We start from the raw sequence: 21,053 nt of genomic DNA, 5'->3' as shown, positions 1-21,053 counted from the left end.
CCCCCCTCAGGTGGTGGAATACACTTGTGCATGCAATATTAATGTTACAGCTGGCTCTCAAGCATCGTCCCCGCCCCACTGTCACCGTCTCACAGATAGACACGCGTATCGACACAAACACGAGCTGGGAGGACCGGCTGCTGAGACCGAGCATTAGCAGACACATCCCTGTCTGGCAGATTCCTGTGTCACCATGGAAACCCTGCATCGGGTTAGGAGTAGTTGTTCCTGGGCTGTTTGAGTGCAATCTCAACTCCACTCGCTCATGAAATCTAATAATGCAAGAACTTATGACAGAAACGAGTATGTTCGCTGTGTGACCCGCGAACATATGTCAGCGTCCAATGTAGGCCCCCCCAGCATAAATACCAGTCCACTGCTGACCAGTTGCCCTTCTGGGACAGCTGCACTGGCCTGAACTCCCTCCCTGCTGCCAAAGCACACACTCAGCTGGACCCACATGGAATGTCTCTCTCTACTGCCTGCATTGTTTTAAATGCTCAGTGTGTGTGTGTGAGTACATGTGTTTGTGTCCTGCAATTGAGAAACCCACTTCACACCTCCTCCTCCTCCCCAGTCCAGTAGGGAGTAATGACTCGAGCTGAAATCAGTCTTTATTTCTCTCTTTCTCTTTCTAGCTTTCTCTCTGTCGCACTGACCCAGCAGTACAGGAGCACTTCGCCCTGCTGACTATAAAGACTCAACGCCAAAAGTCACCACTTATGACCGAGCGTGATTTTTAGAAAGCTGTAGGCTGCTTGTCGATCTGCTCTGTGGTAAAGCCGTCAAGGTGGGGGTCTCAGAACTATTCGTTTGGAAATACGGTTCAGGACTTCCACTAGTTTATTGTGCAATGTCATCATGTTATAAACACACAGGGTTAGCGAGTCTTTCAGGGTCAAAGAAAGATAAAAGGAAAAGACAAGGGTTCAAGTTTAGTTATGTAGAACGTAGGATGTGACCCTGAACGCATCTTCGTTCTTTAGAAAGAAAGAACATCAAACGCTTGAGTGTGTATATGAATTCTTCACACGACTCACTGTTTGTACCAACTCAACACAGGCACGACTCCACGATCACTCACACTCAGCTGTCTCTCTCTCTCTCTCTCTCTCTCTCTCTCTCTCTCTCCCCCCAAATATGACCGTGTTACCTGCTGAGCTTCACACCTGCTACATCTGGAGGAGGAGAGAGGATGCCACAGCTGTGTTTCTACTTCCTCTAAATACACCTTCAACCTGGATGTGACTCAGTGGGCGCAGAGTGTGTTTGGGAGCACAGAGCCCTGCTGGTCGGCTTTGCCTCCAGACGGCGAAGGGATATTTTAGACAAAGACCGGACCGGTGCCGGTGGGACAGAAGGCGGCGGCGGGCTGGTAAGGAAACTGATCTGTTGATTCATGCGGGGGGGAAGGGGGGTGGAGGGTCGGGGGGGGTCACACCGGGAAAAATCCCGACCATGTAATTTCAGCCTCCTTTAACAAGTTGAATGTGGTTTCTCTGTGACGCCTCCACCCGGCGGATGGATGTGGGGTTTATGGCCGGCAGCCAGCAGTCGGCAGGTTTTGCAGCCACGCGTCAGATGCGCCTCAGTGTTTGCTCACCGGTTATTTCAGAGCTCGTGCTCCTCCTGACGTCACCGCATAAGGAGCCCGCGGAGCCGGCGGGCCGGAGGGGAGAGGGGCAGCAGCCGGACCAGGGTGGAGGAGGAGGAGGTGGAGGGGGTCCTCCAGACATCGCTGAGCGCTCCGGTAAGCCTCGTTCCTTCATTTCATTCCACGCTGCTTTCTTCTCCTTATTCGCGTGGGCTTCTTTTCCTTTCTGCTGTAAAATGGTCAGTGGTCGCTAATATGCCCCTTTCGTTCTGTGGCAATTTTACAAGTTGGTGTAAATGATCGTCGGGGTTTAACATTTTGGGTCTTTGTCTAAAAGAGCCTCGGCTGTAACACAACGTTACACAGTGCGATCGATGTAACGGGGCTGGTGGACTTCGTCTCTGTCCTGATCCAACACTGAGCTTCTAGAGGAGCCCGTGTCTCATTGAACAGATGTGGATCATCGGCGCGATCAGATGCATTTACTGCACAGACAAATGATCCCAAGTGCTCCTCCGTGAGCTGATATGGAGAGGACCCCATTGATAAATCAGTGGAAGGGATTCCTCTGCTCCATCACACGTTGGCACAGCCGCCACATCGCCATAGCAACAGATAGTAAAACCGACACACCGTGTTCCCTTTTCCTATCCAATAGATTCACGGCTGTATCTGCCTGGGATGATTGTGTTAATAGACTCTTACGATAACCTCGTATCTCTCCAGTGACTGACCACCGCCTGAGCTGAAGAGGAAGGGGGAAGGAGGTGTGAGGGGGGGGGGGTCCCGATCCGGAAAGTGTATATGTGTGTGCAGCTATGGGGAAGGACTACTACAAGACCCTGGGCATCCCCAAGGGCTCCAACGAGGAGGAGATCAAGAAGGCCTACCGGCGCATGGCGCTGCGCTTCCACCCTGACAAGAACAAGGAGGCCAACGCGGAGGAGAAGTTCAAGGAGATTGCAGAGGCCTACGAGGTGCTCAGCGACCCCAAGAAGAGGGTTGTCTACGATAAGCTGGGAGAGGAAGGTAAGGGGGGGGGACGGGGTTGTGTCCGGCTCCGATGCTCTCTGTCCGTCTGTCTGTAAAGGTTCATCGAGTGAAACAGGCGTGGTGATCTATTAAGTTGTTATTAAAATAGCCCGAGGAGGGAGGGGGGGGGTCACTATAGTAGTAACACTGTGACTACATGACTCCTCGTTGGTGTTTGTGTGCAGAAAGTTGTGTTTCACAGTTAATAGTTCTATTACTATATGGTAGTTTCCCACAGCTGCTAAGGTAGTGTGTGTGTGTGTGTGTGTGTGTGTGTGTGTGTGTGCTGACGTCAGATGGCTTAAGATCATTACGTGGTTAAGACATAAATAGCTGCGGCTGCTGCGGTTTAGATTTTGTAGGTGTTTAGTGCCTGCGTCTCTGTTTAAAACATGTATTTGCGTGAGTGTTGGATGGGGGGGACCTGGTATTTTATGAGTTCCTCCACACCTCCAGCTCTGTTGGAAGGTCAGTGATGCTGTGGGATGTTTCCTACCCACGAGGGCTGCACTCTTCTTCTCACCACACACAGTTTTTTCTGAACACGCGTCTGCTACCTGACTTCATATTGATGTGTCGTCAGCATTGTGGGTGTCTGAGTATGCACGTGCATCTGAGCAGTCCTGCTTTTTTCTCTCTGTCCCTCTGTCTCTTCTCTCTCAGGTTTAGGGGCAGGAGGAAACAGTTCTTCGGGTGTTCCTGGCGGCTCAACGTACCACTACACCTTCCATGGAGACCCCCATGCCACTTTTGCCTCCTTCTTTGGAGGCTCTAATCCTTTTGACATGTTTTTTGGCTCCAACCGCAGCCACGGCCGCTCAAACGGTTTCTCCTTCCACAACGACCACAATGCAGAGCAGGACATGGACGGGGATGAGGAGGACCCCTTCGCTCAAATCGGGAGACCGTTCGGCTTTCCGGGGGGGGTGAGCAATGGCTTCCCAGGGGAGGGCCGCAGGAGGAAGGGGGTGCCGTCAGAGCGCCTGGGGACAGGGCGAAAGCATCAGGACCCTCCGGTGGTCCACGAGCTGAAGGTCTCTCTGGAGGAGATCTTCCATGGCTGCACCAAGCGCATGAAGATTACCCGCCGCAGGCTGAACCCCGACGGACGCAGCATGAGGACAGAGGACAAGATCCTTAACATTATCATCAAGAAGGGTTGGAAGGAGGGGACCAAGATCACCTTCCCAAAGGAGGGGGACGAGACCCCTGAGAACATTCCTGCTGACATCGCCTTTGTGCTCAAAGACAAAGGGCACGTCCACTTCAAAAGAGACGGGTCCAACGTCATTTTCAACTGCAAGATTAGTCTCAAAGAGGTACGCCTGTCCCTTTTCATCTAACCGACTGCATCTCTGCGCTCACTTGCCATTTGCTCCTCCGTCTATCTTCAGTCCTCTCTCTTTGTCCCGGTTCTGCATCTCGATGAGCAGATAACGCCGGGGAGGTTGGGGGTTTGATTCTCAGTGGGGCAAACTAGGCAGAAATTGAATGAATTCATGGAGCTTCAAAGGCTTTGATGAATATAAAACATATTTAAAAATCCACTCCTTTAGACATTTTTGTCTCTCGACCTGTGCAAACAGCGGACAGCTGTAACTCACATAGTAGGATGATGTCCTGAATAGGTGCTTGTATAAAAACATACTGAGGAGTGAGTATGCGTGCATGCGTGTTGCTGTAGTGCAGGATTAGTCTCTGTCGCTGCAGTGAGAGAGACGCAGCAGGAATGTGGTGTCGTGTGGTGTCCTTGTGTGCCCTGCATAGACCCATCCTCCTCACTCGTTCTGCACTGCTACATGAACACACATCCATGAACACACATGCAGGCAGGCTGCACATGGGAATGAATGCGCGTGCACAAGCACACACGCTTGCATCTTCTAGCTTATGTGCAAACAATTAAAAGGTGGGTGGTTTTGTGACAGCGGTGACGATCCAGGCTGGCATTACTGTGAGTGGCAGGATATTTAATTAGGCGCTCCTACGAGTGCATCGGGTCCGGCACAGCTCTGAACCGTCTGTGAATTACACAAGTTGTAATGTTTCAAAAGCGCCGCCTCTCGCTGCGCTTCCCTCCTTGAGGTCGGCCTAACAGCAGGTGTTCTCCAATAGCTGGAGATGTCAGGTGAGTTGCTTGTTCTCCGAAAGGCAGCAGCGACTCTACAGAACAAGAGGCCCTGCACGCCGAGCAATAATGAAGACAGCCCGGTTAACGAGGGCACATTGGAGTTTACCAAGCTGCACTGAACAGCTGATGTCACCTGATCAAACCTGCGCTATGATTACGTTTGCACTGCAGAACTCCCTCAGCTCTCCTCTACTCCTTTGGCAGCCAGATAAGAGACTTAAGTCAGCAGCTAAAGATGGAGGGGGTATCCGGGGAACGTTAGGGAAGTGGGTCAGATGATTCAGTATCCAAAGCAAACAAGAACAAATATTCCACTGCTTTACTTTCCTGTGCTTCCCTGAAGATGCGATGCCGAATGCTGCAGTGAAACAGCACCGCTCGCTCTAAAGGACAAACACGGCGGAGGCAGCACACACAGTCGCCCCTGCTGTTGGGTTGGTCGGTTTTGTTTGCTGACAGGCGCGTGCCTGGATGAACAGCTTAATTGTGTGCTCGTTTGACCAATCTTTAGACTCCTGGGAGATTCTGCAAAAGGAAACTTCTAGTCCTGCAATTTTATTCACCGTGACAGCAGTCAGAAGCAGTTAGACAAAAAAAAGCGGGAATTTCACACTGATTTTCCTGAAACCGACATATATCTGGCTCTTGAGTCTGGCTCAATTTAGTCATTTACGTAATAATGCCTCTGCAGTGTGGTTGTATTTGCTGTGGCAGTGTATTTCTGGGTAGGGTTACCACTGCACTTAGCTCAGCAGCGAAACCCACACAGTAACTGTGGCATTATGCCTCTAAACATAAATCTACAGCCGTCCTCTCTCACATCAATTAGAAAAGCCAATTATGCCAAGTATGCTATATAAAAGGCACTTACAACTTGTCCTTTCAGCAAGCATGCAACAGCGATGGTGAACGTCAGGATGTGACCCAATGGAATGAATCTGCAGATCACTCTCACAGATATAGCAAAGCTGCCGTATATCTGTGTGCATTCGTGTCTCTACAGCTATGTTGTCTGAGCTGAGGCTTATGTAATCAGTGGGCCCCCAGATCCACTAGCAGTGTGTGCCAGGCGTCATGGCAACCTGTCTCTGTGTGTAAGACTCGTGTTAGTGAATGGAGAGGATGAGCAGGAGTCTCCATCACAGGCTAAATCGCCTCGTATGTCGCGAGGCTGATGTCATGGCTGGAAAACTGTTCTTGTCTGTCCTCTGAAGCAGCTGCTCTGCTTCCACTGTCCACGTAACCGTCTCTATTTAGAACGTTTCTTCCAAAAAACTGGAGATGGAAAAAAAAAATTACCAGCAAATCGAGATGCTGGAAGTGAAAAAGGAAACTTGAAATACAGAGTTTCTCCACCACGATTTTGAATTTCTGTGAAATAACTTTTTGGATGTATTGCTAAAGAGTGTGTGTTCCCCTCGGGATGAAATGTAATAGTTTTCTTTTACCCTGACTTTTCATGGCGATTCCAATACTTTACAAACCCTTGGTTGCCCCAAACTATCCTTCTTTAAAAAAAGATTAAACCCAGCCTCTGAGAATCATCAATGGCTCTCCACACCTAATGGTATTTATTCACTGCCCCTATTTTATGTAGGTTTTGTAACAGTTGTTGGGAAATACATTATATAGTGGATGTGTTTGATTTATCAGGTTTTTCATTCACACAGTTGTGGATTTAAATAATTGTTCTATCCAGTGCAAATCTGGCGAGTGATGCTCACTGGAAAGCCTGTGAAGTCGCGATAACCTCAGCTCTCTGTTTAGTTTATTGCTTTCTACCCTCGGACTGGATATCATCAGTCCTTGTGATTAGAAGGTGAGGCGCAGTGTGTGTGTGTGTGTGTGTTCTCTCCTCTCGTCCTGCCAGCCCATTTGACAGGCCCTCAAACTATTTACAAGCGCAGCCGATTCCACCCTCGCGTCATTAGTCCCGGCCATGAGGCCGTTGCTAAAATTAGTGCCCGGTGCAATGCGGAGCCCCTCCAACACACACACACACACACACACGCGCACACACACACCAAGGTTTCTACTTTTTGTTCCAAATGCTGTTACGTAGACCACACAAGGGCACATGTTGATACTAAAACAACATTTCCTTTCACACTAAAGTTGTTTAGTTCATGGAAACATGAAGTCATCCAGATATTTTTTATGGCTTGTTTTTTTTAACCCTTTTGATCTCCTCCGCTGCAGGCGCTGTGTGGCTGCACAGTGAGCATTCCCACGCTGGAGAACCGCGTCATCTCGCTACCATGTCACGACATCATCAAGCCGGGGACGGTGAAGCGATTCAGGGGGGAAGGCCTGCCTTTGCCCAAGAACCCGTCCCAGCGCGGTGACCTCATTGTGGAGTTTTCTGTTCGTTTTCCCGACAGGATTCCCCCTCAGTCCAGAGAGATTATCCGACAACACCTCCCCCAGTCATAGGAGGACTCACCTTCAACCCCTCCTGCACAAACACTCCAGACTAAATGGGAACAACCGCAAATAAAACAACCCTTCATATTTCAATTTTGACCCTCATTGCAGTTTCCCTTCCCAACGTCCAGTCCCCATGTCTCATATAATGCATGCAGCACTGGACAGTCGGTTGTGGGAACGTCAGATTTGGAGAATAAGGAAGGAATGCCAGACAAATGGCACTTTAAGGATGTTTTTATTTGTGTTTCTTTTGGCCGAAGCTTACACAGACACACCCACACACACACACACACACACACAGACATACACACACTTAAGCAGCCGAGCCGGGCTGGGGATGGATCTGTTCTTAACTCCTTTTTTTTTAATGGACTTATCAGTGATTTTATAGGCTTTCAACTCTTTTTATTATACGATGAAGCGAGAGATATTTAAAAAAACATTTTTAAAAGTGAGTGTTCAGTGCAAACGCCGGCTCACCTGCTTTCTTATGTTTTCAGTCTAATAAAGCATCTTGCTTGAAGTGTGTGAGCCATTTGCTAAAATGTATTTCCGCTAAAATCAATTGTATTCTGATTTGTTCAATGCACTCAGGAGAATATCAGCGTATCTCAGATGCATCTGAAAAATCTAAGAACGACAATCAGGAACAATAACAGCAGTGTAAGCTTGGATAATACAATCTGCACGTGATATGGGTGCTTTCCCTTCTGACCTGAATAGCCTGACTCGCTATCTGTGGGACATCCGGGTGCCTTAGCCTGGTGTCGAACCATATATGTGAACACACACACTACAGAAACACAACCAGCCATGCAAAGTGCACAACAGATGATGCCCTATGCTGTGTTACACATTTGGGGGTGCTGATCTTGGTATGACAGTAAGTAAGTAATGTAACATCAATGGCCATAATAACTGTTTGTGAGCAATGATATTTTTACGGAGAGATTTGATACAAAACTACAGAATTTTTACCAGTGCATCCCTGTAAAGTGCCATACAAGCACAGGTTGGGTTTCCCAGTGGAAGGAAAAGTATTGAAGTAATCTGAGGTCCAAAGTGGAAATCTCTCTGGGAAACCCGTCTTTGTTGTGTATATTCTGCTCTTGTGCCATTTGAAGGCAATGTCTCGGTGCTACTGTGAGAAGTCTCTTCTTTTCAGTGTCATGGCTTCAGTTTGTCATTTCATCACTGCTTCTCTACGTGTGCATCTAACGTGTTTTTTTTTTCAAGTAGAAAACACTGTTTAGGAGACAGGTTTTTGTAGTATTGCAACAGCAATTCTCATTCTAAACTGCAGGGGGACCTTTATCTCCACCTACTGCAGTTTATACTTATGATAAGATGTGTGTGATAAGTATTGTTTATGCAGGCAGCAGCAGTAGGACACATATATCACGCGTGTGGGAAAATGTTTGAATGCAATTTGTTGATAAATGCACTTTTATGTCATTAGATACTGACGGAACTATACGATAACAGGAGAGACTTGAATGACTTGAGTGTGTGAGCTTCCTTCCTGCGGGGACGCTGGATTGTGGCTGCGAGCAGAACGCAGTGCTGCTGCCGAGGGACTGTCACTGCTTGTGTGCATTTTACTATATTTATGATCTTTTCAAAATGGCAACAAATAAACCAAATGTGTGAACTTAGCGGCGTGTTATTTGAATTTCTCTTTCAGTCAGGATCAGCTACATATCAGCCTTTGGTTTGTTTTGCTCCTCACATATTCACCCTTGGAACATGATTAAATAATGATTATTAGGATCATTTCACAGCAGGAGAGATATTCCCCTTTGAACACACTTTAAACATGTGAAGCAAGCCGGACCGGCCACAACAGTAAAAGGCCCTCTTCCACATTGGCACATTCCTAATATCTAACATTTTATATAATATCAGGCCGTTTTTCTGTACAACGCATTCTTTCACTTAATCGTTTCTATGTTGTTGAAATTGCACTTTTAACTTTTCATGGTTTTAATATCGGAGTACGTCATCCACTACTCTCTTTTGCTAAAGAGTGATAAGATCATGCATACGGGTATATGAATAATCAGGTGTCTCAAAATCACAGAAAAACATCAATACGTCTCATGCGTACATACAAACAAACTAACTGATGTGATATCAGTTCTTGGAACCCAAAACTAGGAAATCTACCAGATCAAACATTGCCAATACATGCTGGACTTTGTGCTGGTTCAATGATTGTAGTTTGGACACGCTCCGTTGTGCGGCTGAGCTAGAGCCGGGGATCAGGTTAAACGAATGCAGTGGTTGATGTTTGTTGGTGAGCACGTAGTACAGTTAGTGAAGCGGGGAAAGGCTGTTTAGTGCAGCACTGACACCACGCTGTGAATAATACCAGCTACCTGCATCACCTACTTATGACTCCAGCGCTGGTTTCACAGAGGGTTCATGTTTCACCCTGAAACACAAGAAGGGGCCGAACAGACGACAGAGCAGGTCACCGAGGGGGAAGTTTCGACGGCTCCTGCTCGTTGAAATGGCTCGAGCGTAATGTGCACACACGACCCCACGCTGCACTGCAGGAGTTAATGAATTCAGATGTGAGTGATAATCATTAACTCAGTCAGTCACAATGACTGGGCCAGTTTCACAGGAGTCTACACGCAAACGCCTCTCACCACTTCTCCGCCTGTCCTCCGTCAGGCCAACAGGGTTGAAACATGAGCGCCTTTGTGACTCTCTCAACGGGGCAGAGGATGCCGGTGGTCGGACTCGGCACCTGGAAGAGTGCTCCAGGACAGGTAAAACAGAAAAGAAAAAGCCTTTACACAGGCGTAGGGTTCTTTCTTTCTTCTGGAGATCATTATTTTAGAAGTAAATAAAATAGCTTTTAGATGATGTGTCCCACGTGTCCTCAGGTGAAGCAGGCGGTGCTGGCAGCTTTGGACTGTGGGTACAGACACATTGACTGTGCCGCCGCATACAGCAACGAACAGGAGGTGGGAGAGGCACTGGCCTGCAGGGTCGGCCCTGGGAAGGTGAGAAACTCTGATTGGGCCAAATGTCACGATACACCTGCAGTCTCTGATTCAAGCGTGTAAATATCTAAAACTTCCTTCAAGCTCAATCAAGCATGTCCCTGTAGTGAGACATGGATGTTTTGACCGTGCTCTTCCCAGGCGCTGCGTCGAGAGGACCTGTTCATAACATCCAAACTGTGGAACACCAAACACCACCCGGAGGATGTTGAGGAAGCGTGCAGGACCAGCTTGGCCCACCTGGGTCTATCCTTCTTGGACCTGTACCTCATGCACTGGCCCATGGCGTTTCAGTGAGCAACCGCAACACGATTAACTGATTAACCGTCTCCGTGTGGTTAGTGGCGGGCGGATTAAAGGGAAATGACAATGAACTTGTGACATCAGCCTCGGCGTGTGTGTGTGTGTGTTGCCGTGTTAGGCGCGGGAAGGAGCTGATGCCCCGGCGAGAAGATGGCAGTATTTGTTACTCTGACGTGCACTACAGAGATACCTGGGCAGCCATGGAGAGCCTGGTGGACAAAGGTCTGGTCAAAGCTATAGGACTGTCCAACTTCAACGCCCGGCAGACTGATGACATCATCACCACGGCCAGACACAAACCTGTGGTGAACCAGGTACGATGTTGCTTTCTCACAGGCCACCAAACATACATTTCATATGGTTTTATTGACTGAGAAATAAGTTTAAAAGTTGATCTCCGTCTCGTCAAAGGTGGAATGCCATCCTTATTTGTCTCAAACGGATCTCGTGTCTCACTGTCGGTCAGTGTCACTGCAGATAAACACGTTATCAAACTATGTTCTTTATTCCTTTATCAAAATGTTGTGTTGACAGCGCGTGCACTTGTGCCACAGGTCGGTAGCGGTTTGTGTGACAGCCTACAGTCCTCTGGGCAGCGGGGACAGACCCTGGGCCTGTCCTGATGAACCGAGCGTGCTACAGGACCCGGCCCTGGTTGCCATGGCAAAGAGACATCAGAGAACACCCGCCCAGCTCATACTCAGGTACCAACCCAAAGCTAGAAGTGAATGTACTAATCGGATCGCAGCCAGAAAGCGTTGGACTAAGTCTGTGGCGTCCTGGCAGGTGGAACGTTCAGAGGGGCGTTGTGTGCATTCCAAAGAGCGTGACGCCCTCCAGGATCCGGGAGAACTTGCAGGTGTTTGACTTTTCTCTGTCAGAAGACGACATGAAGCTCATGGAAACACTCAACCGCAACGAGCGCTTCATCATTCCAACAGTCGAGGTGAGTCAGTCTCTTATGACATCGTGCAACATTTTACCCAGACGTGGCGGGCAGAGCCCTTACGATGGTTTATTTATGTAGCACAGACACCTCCGATCAAAATTAACTCAAAGCTCAACTGCTGTGGACTCAAATGACATTGCGTGGCTGACACACAATCCGGTTTTTAGCTATAGAGTCTGATAAGCAGTGGATTCTGTTCCTAAAGGTGTGCACGACTGATCAAATGGGCTTTTCTTTTTACAGAAGAACGGCAAGAGAGTGTGGAGGGATGCAGAGCACCCACATTTTCCCTTCAACGATCCTTACTAGTCTATCAAGGAATGCAATTTATCTGAAGATTGTCACACGGAAGAAAACAAATATGAAATATGCTCAATGCCTTTTCCTTTTGTTGCTGCTGTATTGATTTAATATTGGAGACTTGAATAGTTGGTCTTTCTACAAATTGAACCACTTTTCAGACATTGCAGAGAGAATACATTACAAGACTAATACCATTGTCAGTATGAAACTGCCTTTGAGCCAAAACAGTCAATTGTCTTTGTTTCTACTGTGATACGAATAAATAAATCTTTAAATCCAACCAAATGTACGAGAATTCAAATAAAAAAAAGTTTCAAACTGACAGGGATAACACTTCCATTTTGTGAGATTTTATTTTCAACAACATAACCTTGACAAATTTGTAATACATTATATGCTACTGTTTATTAAAAAAAAAAAGAAGAAGTCATAAGCAATATGTTTTTTTTTCTTTTCTTATAGTCTAGCATAGAATCCCATCACTAAAGCCATTCATGTTGGTTGTGATATACTGAGAATGAGGCCACTCAATAAACCCCCCCCACCCTCCCTAATCTGCATCAGTCGCTCACCTTACATTTCCAACATCCTCCCCTTATCCCCACCCACATCAAAGCCAGGGCAAACCAAGCGGCTACATGCTTTCTCCAAGGGAAGTCATACAAAAAAAAGGAACACATGAAAGAAGCACAAAGTCCTAAAAATGTGGAATCTGGTGAGAATTTGTACAGGTGTGATCCCGGTACTGACCACTGTGGGGCAGTGTACATTTATCCATAAAGGTCATCGTCGTTGTCTTCATTGAACACGGGACCGCTGCCGGTACCTCCTGAGCCGTTGGTTGGACCACTGCCGCCTGCAGTGCTGGTGGGAAACCTGGAGGAGAAAAGTCATTTTCACTGATACGGCACTGGCATTTCAGATGTTACATCACAGGTCTTGCAGTCAGCAATTCTAGGAAAATATCATGACTGACAGGATGAAGCTACTTACACACAAGAAAAAAAAGAAAGAATTGTCAATCGAGAGAAGATTTAAATCAAATAAAATGTTCGTAAGTGTACCTGAAGCTGCCAAAGCCTCGGCTCTGCTGCAGTGTCTGAGCAAACATCTCATATTTGCGGATGTCGTTGTCACTGACTGAGCGACGAGCAAATCGCATTGCCTCCTCAAAGTGATCTTTCCTGATCTCTGGCACGGGATCATCCTCCTCCACCTCCTACAAAACAAATAAATAAATAAATCTCTCTTAATATCCTAGGCAGCAACAGTGTGGAGCTTCTCCTCCAGGGGACGGGACACACACTGACCATAGCGGACGGGTTGGTCTGCCGCTCCCTCTCTCGACGGATCTCATTCTCGATGCACTCTCTGATGGCCAGCTTACACGCCCGCTGGCAGATCTCTGTAAGATCAGCTCCAGAGAAGCCATTGGTCATCTTTGCCAGGAAGTCCAAGTCCACATCCTGTCAAAAGATTTTTTTTTTATTTAAAAAAAAAGAAAAGAAAAAAGAAAAAAGATTAGAAATTGGCCAGGCAGTTATATTTTCCACAGATTCAAGTCAGATCAAGCATTTAAAAAGAAGAGCTACACAAGAAGCTGCAGCTAGAAGCACCTTGCTGATGGGGCTCTTGCGGAGGTTGGCCTTCAGGATGCTCATCCTGCTCTTCTCGTCGGGCAGAGGAATGTAGATGAGCTGATCCAGACGGCCGGGTCTCAGGATGGCGGGGTCGATGATGTCTGGTCTGTTTGTGGCTCCGATGATGAAGACATTCTTCTTGCTGGACATCCCGTCCATCTCGGTCAGGATCTGGTTGATGACGCGGTCGGCTGCTCCGCCACCATCTCCCACGTTGCCACCGCGGGCCTTGGCTATGGAGTCCAGCTCATCAAAGAAGAGGACGCAAGGTGCTGCTTGACGAGCCTGGAAACGTCACACAGAATTGTGTAGATTGAAATGAGATGCAAACAAAGATGTTGCTGTTGTTCCGGGCATGAGTGAGTCACAATACTTTAACAGCATCCGTACCTTGTCAAAGATCTCCCTGACGTTGGCCTCTGACTCTCCAAACCACATGGTAAGCAGCTCGGGTCCTTTAATGGAGATGAAGTTTGCCTGGCACTCGTTGGCGATGGCTTTGGCCAGCAGAGTCTTACCACAACCAGGGGGACCATAGAACAGCACACCCTTGGATGGGGTCATGCCAAACTTCAGGAACTTGTCCGGGTGCTCCACTGGGTACTGAATTGAATAAGGGGAAGAAGATTACCGCTTGTGATGCATCCATTTCAAAACACGATCTTACCTCAGGAAGAAATTTCATACCTGCACCAACTCCTGCAGCTCCCTCTTGACATCATCCAGACCTCCGATGTCCTCCCAGGTGATGTTGGGCACCTCGACAACAGTCTCCCTCAGTGCAGATGGATTGCTCTGGCTCAGAGCCCACTGAAAGACAGCATTGAGCATAATCAGTGGGGGCTCACAAGGCCGATACAGGTCTTACTTGCACCATGGACCAGATCACAGCCCTTACCTTGAAGTCATCCATAGTGACAGCAAGGGAGTTCATGACTTCAGCATCAATGGTTTCATCCTCAAGGTCAATCAGGTCCATCTTCTTCCTGATGGCCTGCAGGGCAGCCTCAGAGCAGAGAGCAGCCAGATCCGCACCCACATGTCCATGGGTCTCATTGGCGACCTACAGACGAGATATTGATAGCACAATATCACTTTCCTGTCCAGTATCCTACACAATTCACAGTCATTAAGTATTACCATGAACACCAACTGCCATTACAAATTAAATTGAGTCAGATTCCATGGCTGTAAATATGAAATTACAAATAATTTCCCTGGTTGTTTTACTTTGAACTTTATAGAAAGATAAGCACGAGACATGAAACATGAAGCAGTGGGTGCGTTACGTCACTAGAAGGAAACGAGTGAACGGACCTGTTCCAAGTCAACATCGTCAGCCAGTTTCATGTTCTTTGTGTGAATCTGGAGTATTTCCAATCTGCCAGTGGCGTCAGGGATGCCAATGTCCACTTCACGATCAAAACGCCCTGGAGGTTCAAACACACACTTATTAGTTCTGACTGGAACAGACTAAGAGCCATAAAGCAGCCTTATGGAGCTATTAATACTCATTGCCATCCTCTCATGATGTGCCAGCAGAGATGACTTGTAAAAGTAACAAGTATTTGAATGAACAAAATGAAAATGCTAGGCCTTAGTCAAGGCTGTCAGAAACAACCCATTAAGTGCCTTTAAAAAAATAAAAAAATAAAAACACTGTTGAATTGCAGGGCCCAAAATGAGAAAACATCAGTTTTTAATCAGTGATATGTCAACATGCTTTAGTGAACCAGGCAACAGGTCCTTTTTTTAAAACACAACACCCCGTAATGACAAAGTAAAAAAAAGATTTTGGGAAATGTTTGCAAATCTATTAAAAATAAAGAATGTATTTACAGCCTTTGCGCAATACTGTGGTGAAGAGCAGTTTACAGCAAACAGCCTCAAGGCTACAAGCTTGGCACAGCGGTTTCAGGGTAGTTTCCCCCATTCTTCTTTAGAAAACCTCTCAAGTTCCACATGGTTTGTATAAGGAGCAATTGTGCACAGCCGGTTCAGATCTCTCGTGAGATGCTTAATCGGGTTCAAGTCAGGGCCCCTAGAGGACATTCACGCTGTCCCGAAGCCACGCCTTTGTTATCTTGGCTGTGTTCTTTGGGCCAGAGCGGTAAGCAGCAGGTCTTTACCGAGGATGTCTCTTTGTACATTTCTGCATTAGTCTTTCCCGCCATCCTGACTAGTCTCCCATTTCCTCCCGCATAAAAACATCCCTGCAGCATGAAGCTGCCAGCACCACGCTTCCCTCTAGAGATGGTATGGTGATGAGCAGTGCCGGGTTTCCTCCAAACATGACGCATGGCATTCTGGCCAAAGAGTTCAATCTTTGTCAGACCAAAGAATTTTTTTTGAGAGTACTTCGGGTACCTGTCGGTGGACTCCAGGCGTTTATGTGCCTTTTCCACAGAGGAGTGGCCTCCATCTGGCCACATACAGGCCTGATTTGTGGAGTGCTGCAGATATGGTTGTCCTTCTGGAAGGTTCTCCTCTTCATTAGAACAACGCTGGAGCTCTGTCAGAGTGACCATCGGGTGTCTGGTCACCTCCCTGACTAAAGCCTGATTTATGCTTCTGCGTTTTCGGAGCGACGCAGACCCAAGACCCTCTTGCGTGTCCCTTGCGTCGCAACACACGCAAGACTTTTAGAAGCATGAATTGAAACGAGTGCGTCGATGCAACGACGCAGACGCAAAAGCATGCGCCGGCCTTTAGGCCCTTCTCCCCCATCGCTCAGTCTGGCTGGCCGGCCAACTCTAGGAAGAGTCCTGGTGGTTCCAAACTTCCATTTCTGGATGGAGGCCACTGTGCTCATTGAGACCTTCAATACTGAAGAAATATTTCTGTACAGTCACCAGATCTGTGCCTTAATCGCATTTTGTCTCAGATCTACAGACAATTCCTTGAACTTCATGGCTTGTTTGTGCGCTGGCATGCACGGTCAACTGTGGGACCTGATAAAGACCGGTGTGTACATTTCTAAATTCTGTCCAATCAGCCGAATATAGCAGAGTGGACTCCAATAAAGTAATAGAAACATCTGAAGGATGATCAGTGGAAACAGGATGCACCTGAGCTCGATTTTGAGTGGCATGGCAAACGCTGTAAACACTTTAGAACCCGATACTTTATACATTTCAGTCCTTTAATTTTTAATAGTTTTGCAAAACTATTCCAACACTTTTCTAGGGCCGTCAATAGATTTTAAAAAGTAATCTCACATTTTCAAATTATTCACAATTAAGTTTGGTTCTCTTCTAAAGACTAAATATTATCAATTAACGCGTAATCACCTCAGTCAGCATGTATAGAACCTTTTGTTGAATTTCTTTTACATTTCAGCAGAATTTCCCCAGGTGAAACGTTTTGAACTTGCTGCTGTCCTCGTGCACTTTGTTGCGCTCCTAACTTGTTTAAAGTGCCAAAAATCTACCCCCAAAAAAGAACCCCCCCCCCACTCATCGGCACAGACGATTATTCCATTACTCAAAGTATGCAGTAACTACACACAAGCTGAGAACTAACAACTTACCAAATCTCCTGAGAGCTGGGTCAATGCTGTTGGGTCTGTTGGTGGCAGCCATGACGATCACATGAGCTCTTTGTTTCAGTCCGTCCATAAGAGTCAGCAGCTGGGAAACAATGCGCCTCTCCACTTCTCCATGGGTCTAAAATAGAAGTCGCATTTTAAAACTATTTACACATTAGCGCGTTTACTACTTTTGAGCATGTTGACAAGGAATCAACATGAGACAAAAGATCCTAACATACGAACACATGACAAATTATAAAAATTACTACATTGTTTAGTTTGTGGAGACTAGCCATAAGTATATATCCATTTAGTTCCCAAAGCTTCTTGCTCACCTTCTCTCTTTTAGGAGCGATTGCGTCAAGCTCATCAATAAAGATGATGGCAGGAGCATTCTTCTCTGCTTCCTCAAAGGCCTTTCTCAGATTACTCTCGCTCTCTCCAGCCAGCTTACTCATGATCTCAGGACCTAAAACAGAAAGTGGAACTTTGTTTCCAAGGAGACAGTGATCTCATAGTATGTTGAAATAATATGGCTCTCCCCTGCCAACGCTCAAGTAATAAAGAAAATGTATACAATATCAAATTATGCCAGTTGTGTTGATGCTTACAGTATAGCCATGCATCCAATATGATATTTCTTAAGATGTGTATTTATCAGGATCATCATCATGAATAGATGAGTGTTCTGACCATTAATCAGGAAGAAGAAAGCTCCAGTTTCATTGGCTACAGCTCTGGCAATCAAAGTCTTTCCAGTTCCAGGCGGTCCGTATAGAAGGATTCCACGTGGAGGCTGAAAAGAGGGAGGGTAATAAATACATGCTACATGTGTTACACAAAAAGCAGCAAACATACATCTTGTGCATTTATGCTATTATAAACACATACGTAATATAGCACAGGTCTAGAAGACTCCAATAGTGCAGTAATGAGTGGAAATCTATCTTTGTGGTTTTAGATTACACAGGCTTACTTCAAAACGTACAATGAAGAAAAAATCTCTGCTTGTTGCCTTACCTTCACGCCAATGGCCTTAAAAAGTGCAGGGTGCCTGAGAGGCAGCTCCACCATCTCTTTGATCTGAGCCAACTGCTTCCTCACCCCTCCAATGTCATCATATCCCACCTCGTTCAGGGACTCTTCCTCATCCTGGATGATCAAACACAAGAGGTTTGAATTTCAATGCAATTTGGTTTTGGTCAATTCTAAAATCATGGACTGTGTGCGTGTGTATGCAATACCCACCTCTCTCCTGATTGGCTCTCCCTCACAGTGGATGACTGTATCAGGAGCAACAATGCAGTAGGGAGAGGGGTCCGTCTCTACCACCTTGAACTCCACAGCACGCATGCCTCCTCTGACCAAGAAGATGTCACCTTCACAATATAAAAGAAAACTTCATTTCACCTCCCAAGATGGTTAAACATCATTCATGTTTCATTGAAACATTTTATCAGCCAGGTACAAATAAATATTTTTTGTGACAAGCACATCTTTTACTCACCTTTGCGGATTGGCCTGTAAGCCTCCAGAAAGTATGGCTTAAGGTAGACCTCAAACAAGTTGCCAGTAATTCCTTCTACGGTGTCATCTATTGGGAGGACATGGATCCTCTTTCCGTACTTCACATCAGGACATGGCTGAATGCTAAAATAGATATTTGAATTAGGCCCGCTTATTTTTTCTAAGAGGGTAGTGAAAATAATGTGATAAAAGTGAATGATTTGCTTCACCTGATGACATCACCCAGTCTGACCCTCAGATTGTTGCGGACCACCCTGTTCATGCGAACCTTTTCATCAGAACAGGTGTCATCGGACAGCACAATGCACACAGTCTCCCGCCTCTTCTTTCCCTTCATCAGCACTGTGTCTCCGCGGAAGAGTTGCAGCTCGTCCATCTTGGTCTTAGAGACATTAAACAATGTTTTCTTGAGCATTTCATGGTCATTAGATTTCAAATATATCAAGATGACAGATAGTGTCTTAATGTATCACCACAGATCATTTGCAGTTCAATTAGCCTATTCATGAAGTCTTCTGAATGTCTACCTGAGAGAGAGAGACCACACTGTTGTCTTCATTGATGGATTCATCGACAATCAGTCTGTTGGGTCTGGTCTTTTGTTTCAGAATTGCAGTGGCTAGGTCATCATTTTTGGATCTATAAAAAAAAAAATTTAAAAGATTAACAGACAAAATAACTCATTTGGCAACTTCAAGGTTTAATGCAGGTCCTACAATGACCAAGATATCGCTGGGGGTCTTTATCGCTGGGTTTGTAGTCGGCGGAGAGAACATTTAATAAACACAGAAAGTGAACGACTGTTTTGGATTATTTAATTAAAGCTGTCTATGGTAAACGACGCACTTATTGACACTTTTCAGGTTGAACACTGGTTGCAGGACAGGTTTCTGTCTGAACCTTTTACCTGTATGAGATCTAAATGTGTCATTACTGGTATCATGTTAAACTCCACACTAAACTGTCTGAGGAGGGAAAATGCGCAGAACTGTCAGTTTGTTGTGGATCTGTTGTGAATTTCATTTTACTATATTGTCTTTGTTTTTAACTATACAAAACGCATGGAATGAGAACACAATTATTGGCAGTAAATCATAAACACCCAAGATTGTTAAGTGCGTAAAAGTTCCATTATGAATGAATAATTATGTATCGCAGTTATAACGTTACGTGTATGCAGATCGTTCATATGACTCGTTAATAACCATGACTAATCGCTACAGATGCAAACAGTAGTACAGATATTAAAAATAAAGTTAAAACCCAATTGGTTAAGTTTCAAACGGCCAAAGGTTTCCAGAGAGCCTGGGACAGGTTGAGCTTCTCTATCAGTATGTTAGCGTGCTAATGTTAGCCGAAAAGCTAACTGACTGGCGAGCAAGCAAGCCCAGATGACACAGCAAAAGAACTGAAAAACAACTTTATTAGCTAACGTTAGCTAGGCACCTCTAAAGACAAATTAGCGTCCCAACACGATCGTGACTCAATATACATTAAGTCCCGAGTAACATAAGCAACATTGATAAAATGAGTTATTTGCGGACCGTTGAACAAACGTCAAAATAGAGATCATTTAGTTAGAATGACTAGCCAAACCCCGTTAGCCTGCTAGCTTTGGTGCACTGTGTAGAGTGGGTATAGAGAGCGCACCATGACATGGAGGGCTAGCGTTAACGTTCCCTTTCGTGGAACCGTTGGCTTATTACCCACGTTCATACCATGTACCCATTGGATCTCCGGGGAGGTTTCTTATATCAATTCAAAAACAACTCTAAAAACGGGCTATTAGCCGGCGGATAGGCCAATTTGTCGCTGTGATGGTGGAAGGCTTCGGCCTTGACAGTGCTGCCAAGCTAACGTTAGCATTCAAACACGACAGCGATGACTGCGCTTTGTCAAGTCGCTCTGCCCCAGCTGGTTAATTTAATACGGTGAGCTGGCCAACGACAACCCTGTGGATGGGAACCGTTGATAATTGTTCGGGAAAACCACTAACTGTCAGTGAATTCACAATGTTAGGTTATTCAGCCCACGGACTAAAGTGCGGAGGCTGAGGCAACTGACCCCATTAGCTAGCTTGCTAGCAAAGCAGCTAATGCATTAGCAACCGAGCTAACTTTTATAAACTAACGTATTCCGATCTGACGTTAGCCTTAGTAAAAGACATCTGCTGCTCGCCGTTGTTCCGAAAACCGTATTTTAACTGGAGTGAAATATATTTTACTTACTCTCCGCCCGAAGCCATGGTCGTCCACCTGGATTACGATTAATAAATAAATTCTAGCTAAATGTTTAAGAGTCTTAGCTGGTTCTCGTAACTGGACGTTCTCTGTGATTTCAGACGAAAGAGCAGCGGATTCTGTGCCCTTCATTACAATTATACGGTGAGCTGGACGCATCCAGCCTTCTGATTGGCTGACGACTGTCCATCATTTTTGGTAACCAATGAAAGATTGTGGAGTCTCACGTCATTGGGAATATTTTGGCAATTTGGCCAGTTATAAATTAGTGGGGGGTTCCTAGTTTCAACAACTTCTTCCGTATTGGTTATCCAAGCCTGTCACTAAACTTATGTCATCCAATACCTTTGCACCGCGTTGTAAA

General features: G+C 46.1%; 3 protein-coding genes across 3 annotated transcripts; 2 read left to right on the top strand and 1 right to left on the bottom strand.

The window, feature by feature from the left end:
- Positions 1–773: 773 nt before the first annotated feature.
- Positions 774–8,839, top strand: dnajb5 (DnaJ heat shock protein family (Hsp40) member B5). The gene is made up of 5 exons (XM_040194623.2): positions 774–1,375; positions 1,616–1,750; positions 2,321–2,623; positions 3,290–3,945; positions 6,957–8,839. The coding sequence occupies exons 3-5, from the start codon at positions 2,413–2,415 to the stop codon at positions 7,188–7,190; spliced, it is 1,101 nt and encodes a 366-aa protein (XP_040050557.1). The 5' UTR covers positions 774–1,375; positions 1,616–1,750; positions 2,321–2,412; the 3' UTR covers positions 7,191–8,839.
- Positions 8,840–9,791: 952 nt separating this feature from the next.
- On the top strand, positions 9,792–12,038 carry akr1a1a (aldo-keto reductase family 1, member A1a (aldehyde reductase)). The gene is made up of 8 exons (XM_040194624.2): positions 9,792–9,961; positions 10,079–10,198; positions 10,340–10,491; positions 10,620–10,815; positions 10,913–10,962; positions 11,056–11,205; positions 11,288–11,447; positions 11,694–12,038. The coding sequence occupies exons 1-8, from the start codon at positions 9,881–9,883 to the stop codon at positions 11,757–11,759; spliced, it is 975 nt and encodes a 324-aa protein (XP_040050558.1). The 5' UTR covers positions 9,792–9,880; the 3' UTR covers positions 11,760–12,038.
- Positions 12,039–12,081: 43 nt separating this feature from the next.
- vcp (valosin containing protein) lies at positions 12,082–20,945 on the bottom strand. The gene is made up of 17 exons (XM_040194608.2): positions 20,678–20,945; positions 18,977–19,088; positions 18,659–18,831; positions 18,430–18,572; positions 18,171–18,301; positions 17,943–18,074; positions 17,616–17,718; positions 17,258–17,391; positions 16,923–17,058; positions 14,711–14,823; positions 14,292–14,456; positions 14,081–14,203; positions 13,784–13,996; positions 13,370–13,678; positions 13,064–13,219; positions 12,818–12,972; positions 12,082–12,629 (listed from the first exon to the last, which is right to left on the bottom strand). Exons 1-17 carry the CDS (start codon positions 20,692–20,694, stop codon positions 12,524–12,526), a joined length of 2,421 nt encoding a protein of 806 aa, XP_040050542.1. The 5' UTR covers positions 20,695–20,945; the 3' UTR covers positions 12,082–12,523.
- Between the last annotated feature and the right edge of the window lie 108 nt (positions 20,946–21,053).

This window comes from Gasterosteus aculeatus, chromosome 13 (genome assembly GCF_964276395.1).
Source record: "Gasterosteus aculeatus chromosome 13, fGasAcu3.hap1.1, whole genome shotgun sequence".
Lineage (NCBI taxonomy): Eukaryota > Metazoa > Chordata > Actinopteri > Perciformes > Gasterosteidae > Gasterosteus > Gasterosteus aculeatus.
The sequence above is the reverse complement of the archived record's forward strand: the minus strand, read 5'-3'. Positions and strand labels throughout refer to the sequence as shown.

Bases quoted from the DNA above. Each gene is read 5' to 3' on its own strand.
- dnajb5 (XM_040194623.2), top strand. From the start codon at position 2,413: ATGGGGAAGGACTACTACAAGACCCTGGGCATCCCCAAGGGCTCCAAC. The intron at 2,624-3,289 runs GTAAGGGGGGGG...CTTCTCTCTCAG, and splicing joins CGATAAGCTGGGAGAGGAAG to GTTTAGGGGCAGGAGGAAAC. The intron at 3,946-6,956 runs GTACGCCTGTCC...CCTCCGCTGCAG, and splicing joins GCAAGATTAGTCTCAAAGAG to GCGCTGTGTGGCTGCACAGT.
- akr1a1a (XM_040194624.2), top strand. From the start codon at position 9,881: ATGAGCGCCTTTGTGACTCTCTCAACGGGGCAGAGGATGCCGGTGGTC. The intron at 10,816-10,912 runs GTACGATGTTGC...GTCTCGTCAAAG, and splicing joins ACAAACCTGTGGTGAACCAG to GTGGAATGCCATCCTTATTT. The intron at 11,206-11,287 runs GTACCAACCCAA...GCGTCCTGGCAG, and splicing joins CCCGCCCAGCTCATACTCAG to GTGGAACGTTCAGAGGGGCG.
- vcp (XM_040194608.2), bottom strand. The intron at 18,573-18,658 runs GTGAAGCAAATC...TATCTATTTTAG, and splicing joins AGACTGGGTGATGTCATCAG to CATTCAGCCATGTCCTGATG. The intron at 17,392-17,615 runs GTCAGAACACTC...TTTCTGTTTTAG, and splicing joins TTTCTTCTTCCTGATTAATG to GTCCTGAGATCATGAGTAAG.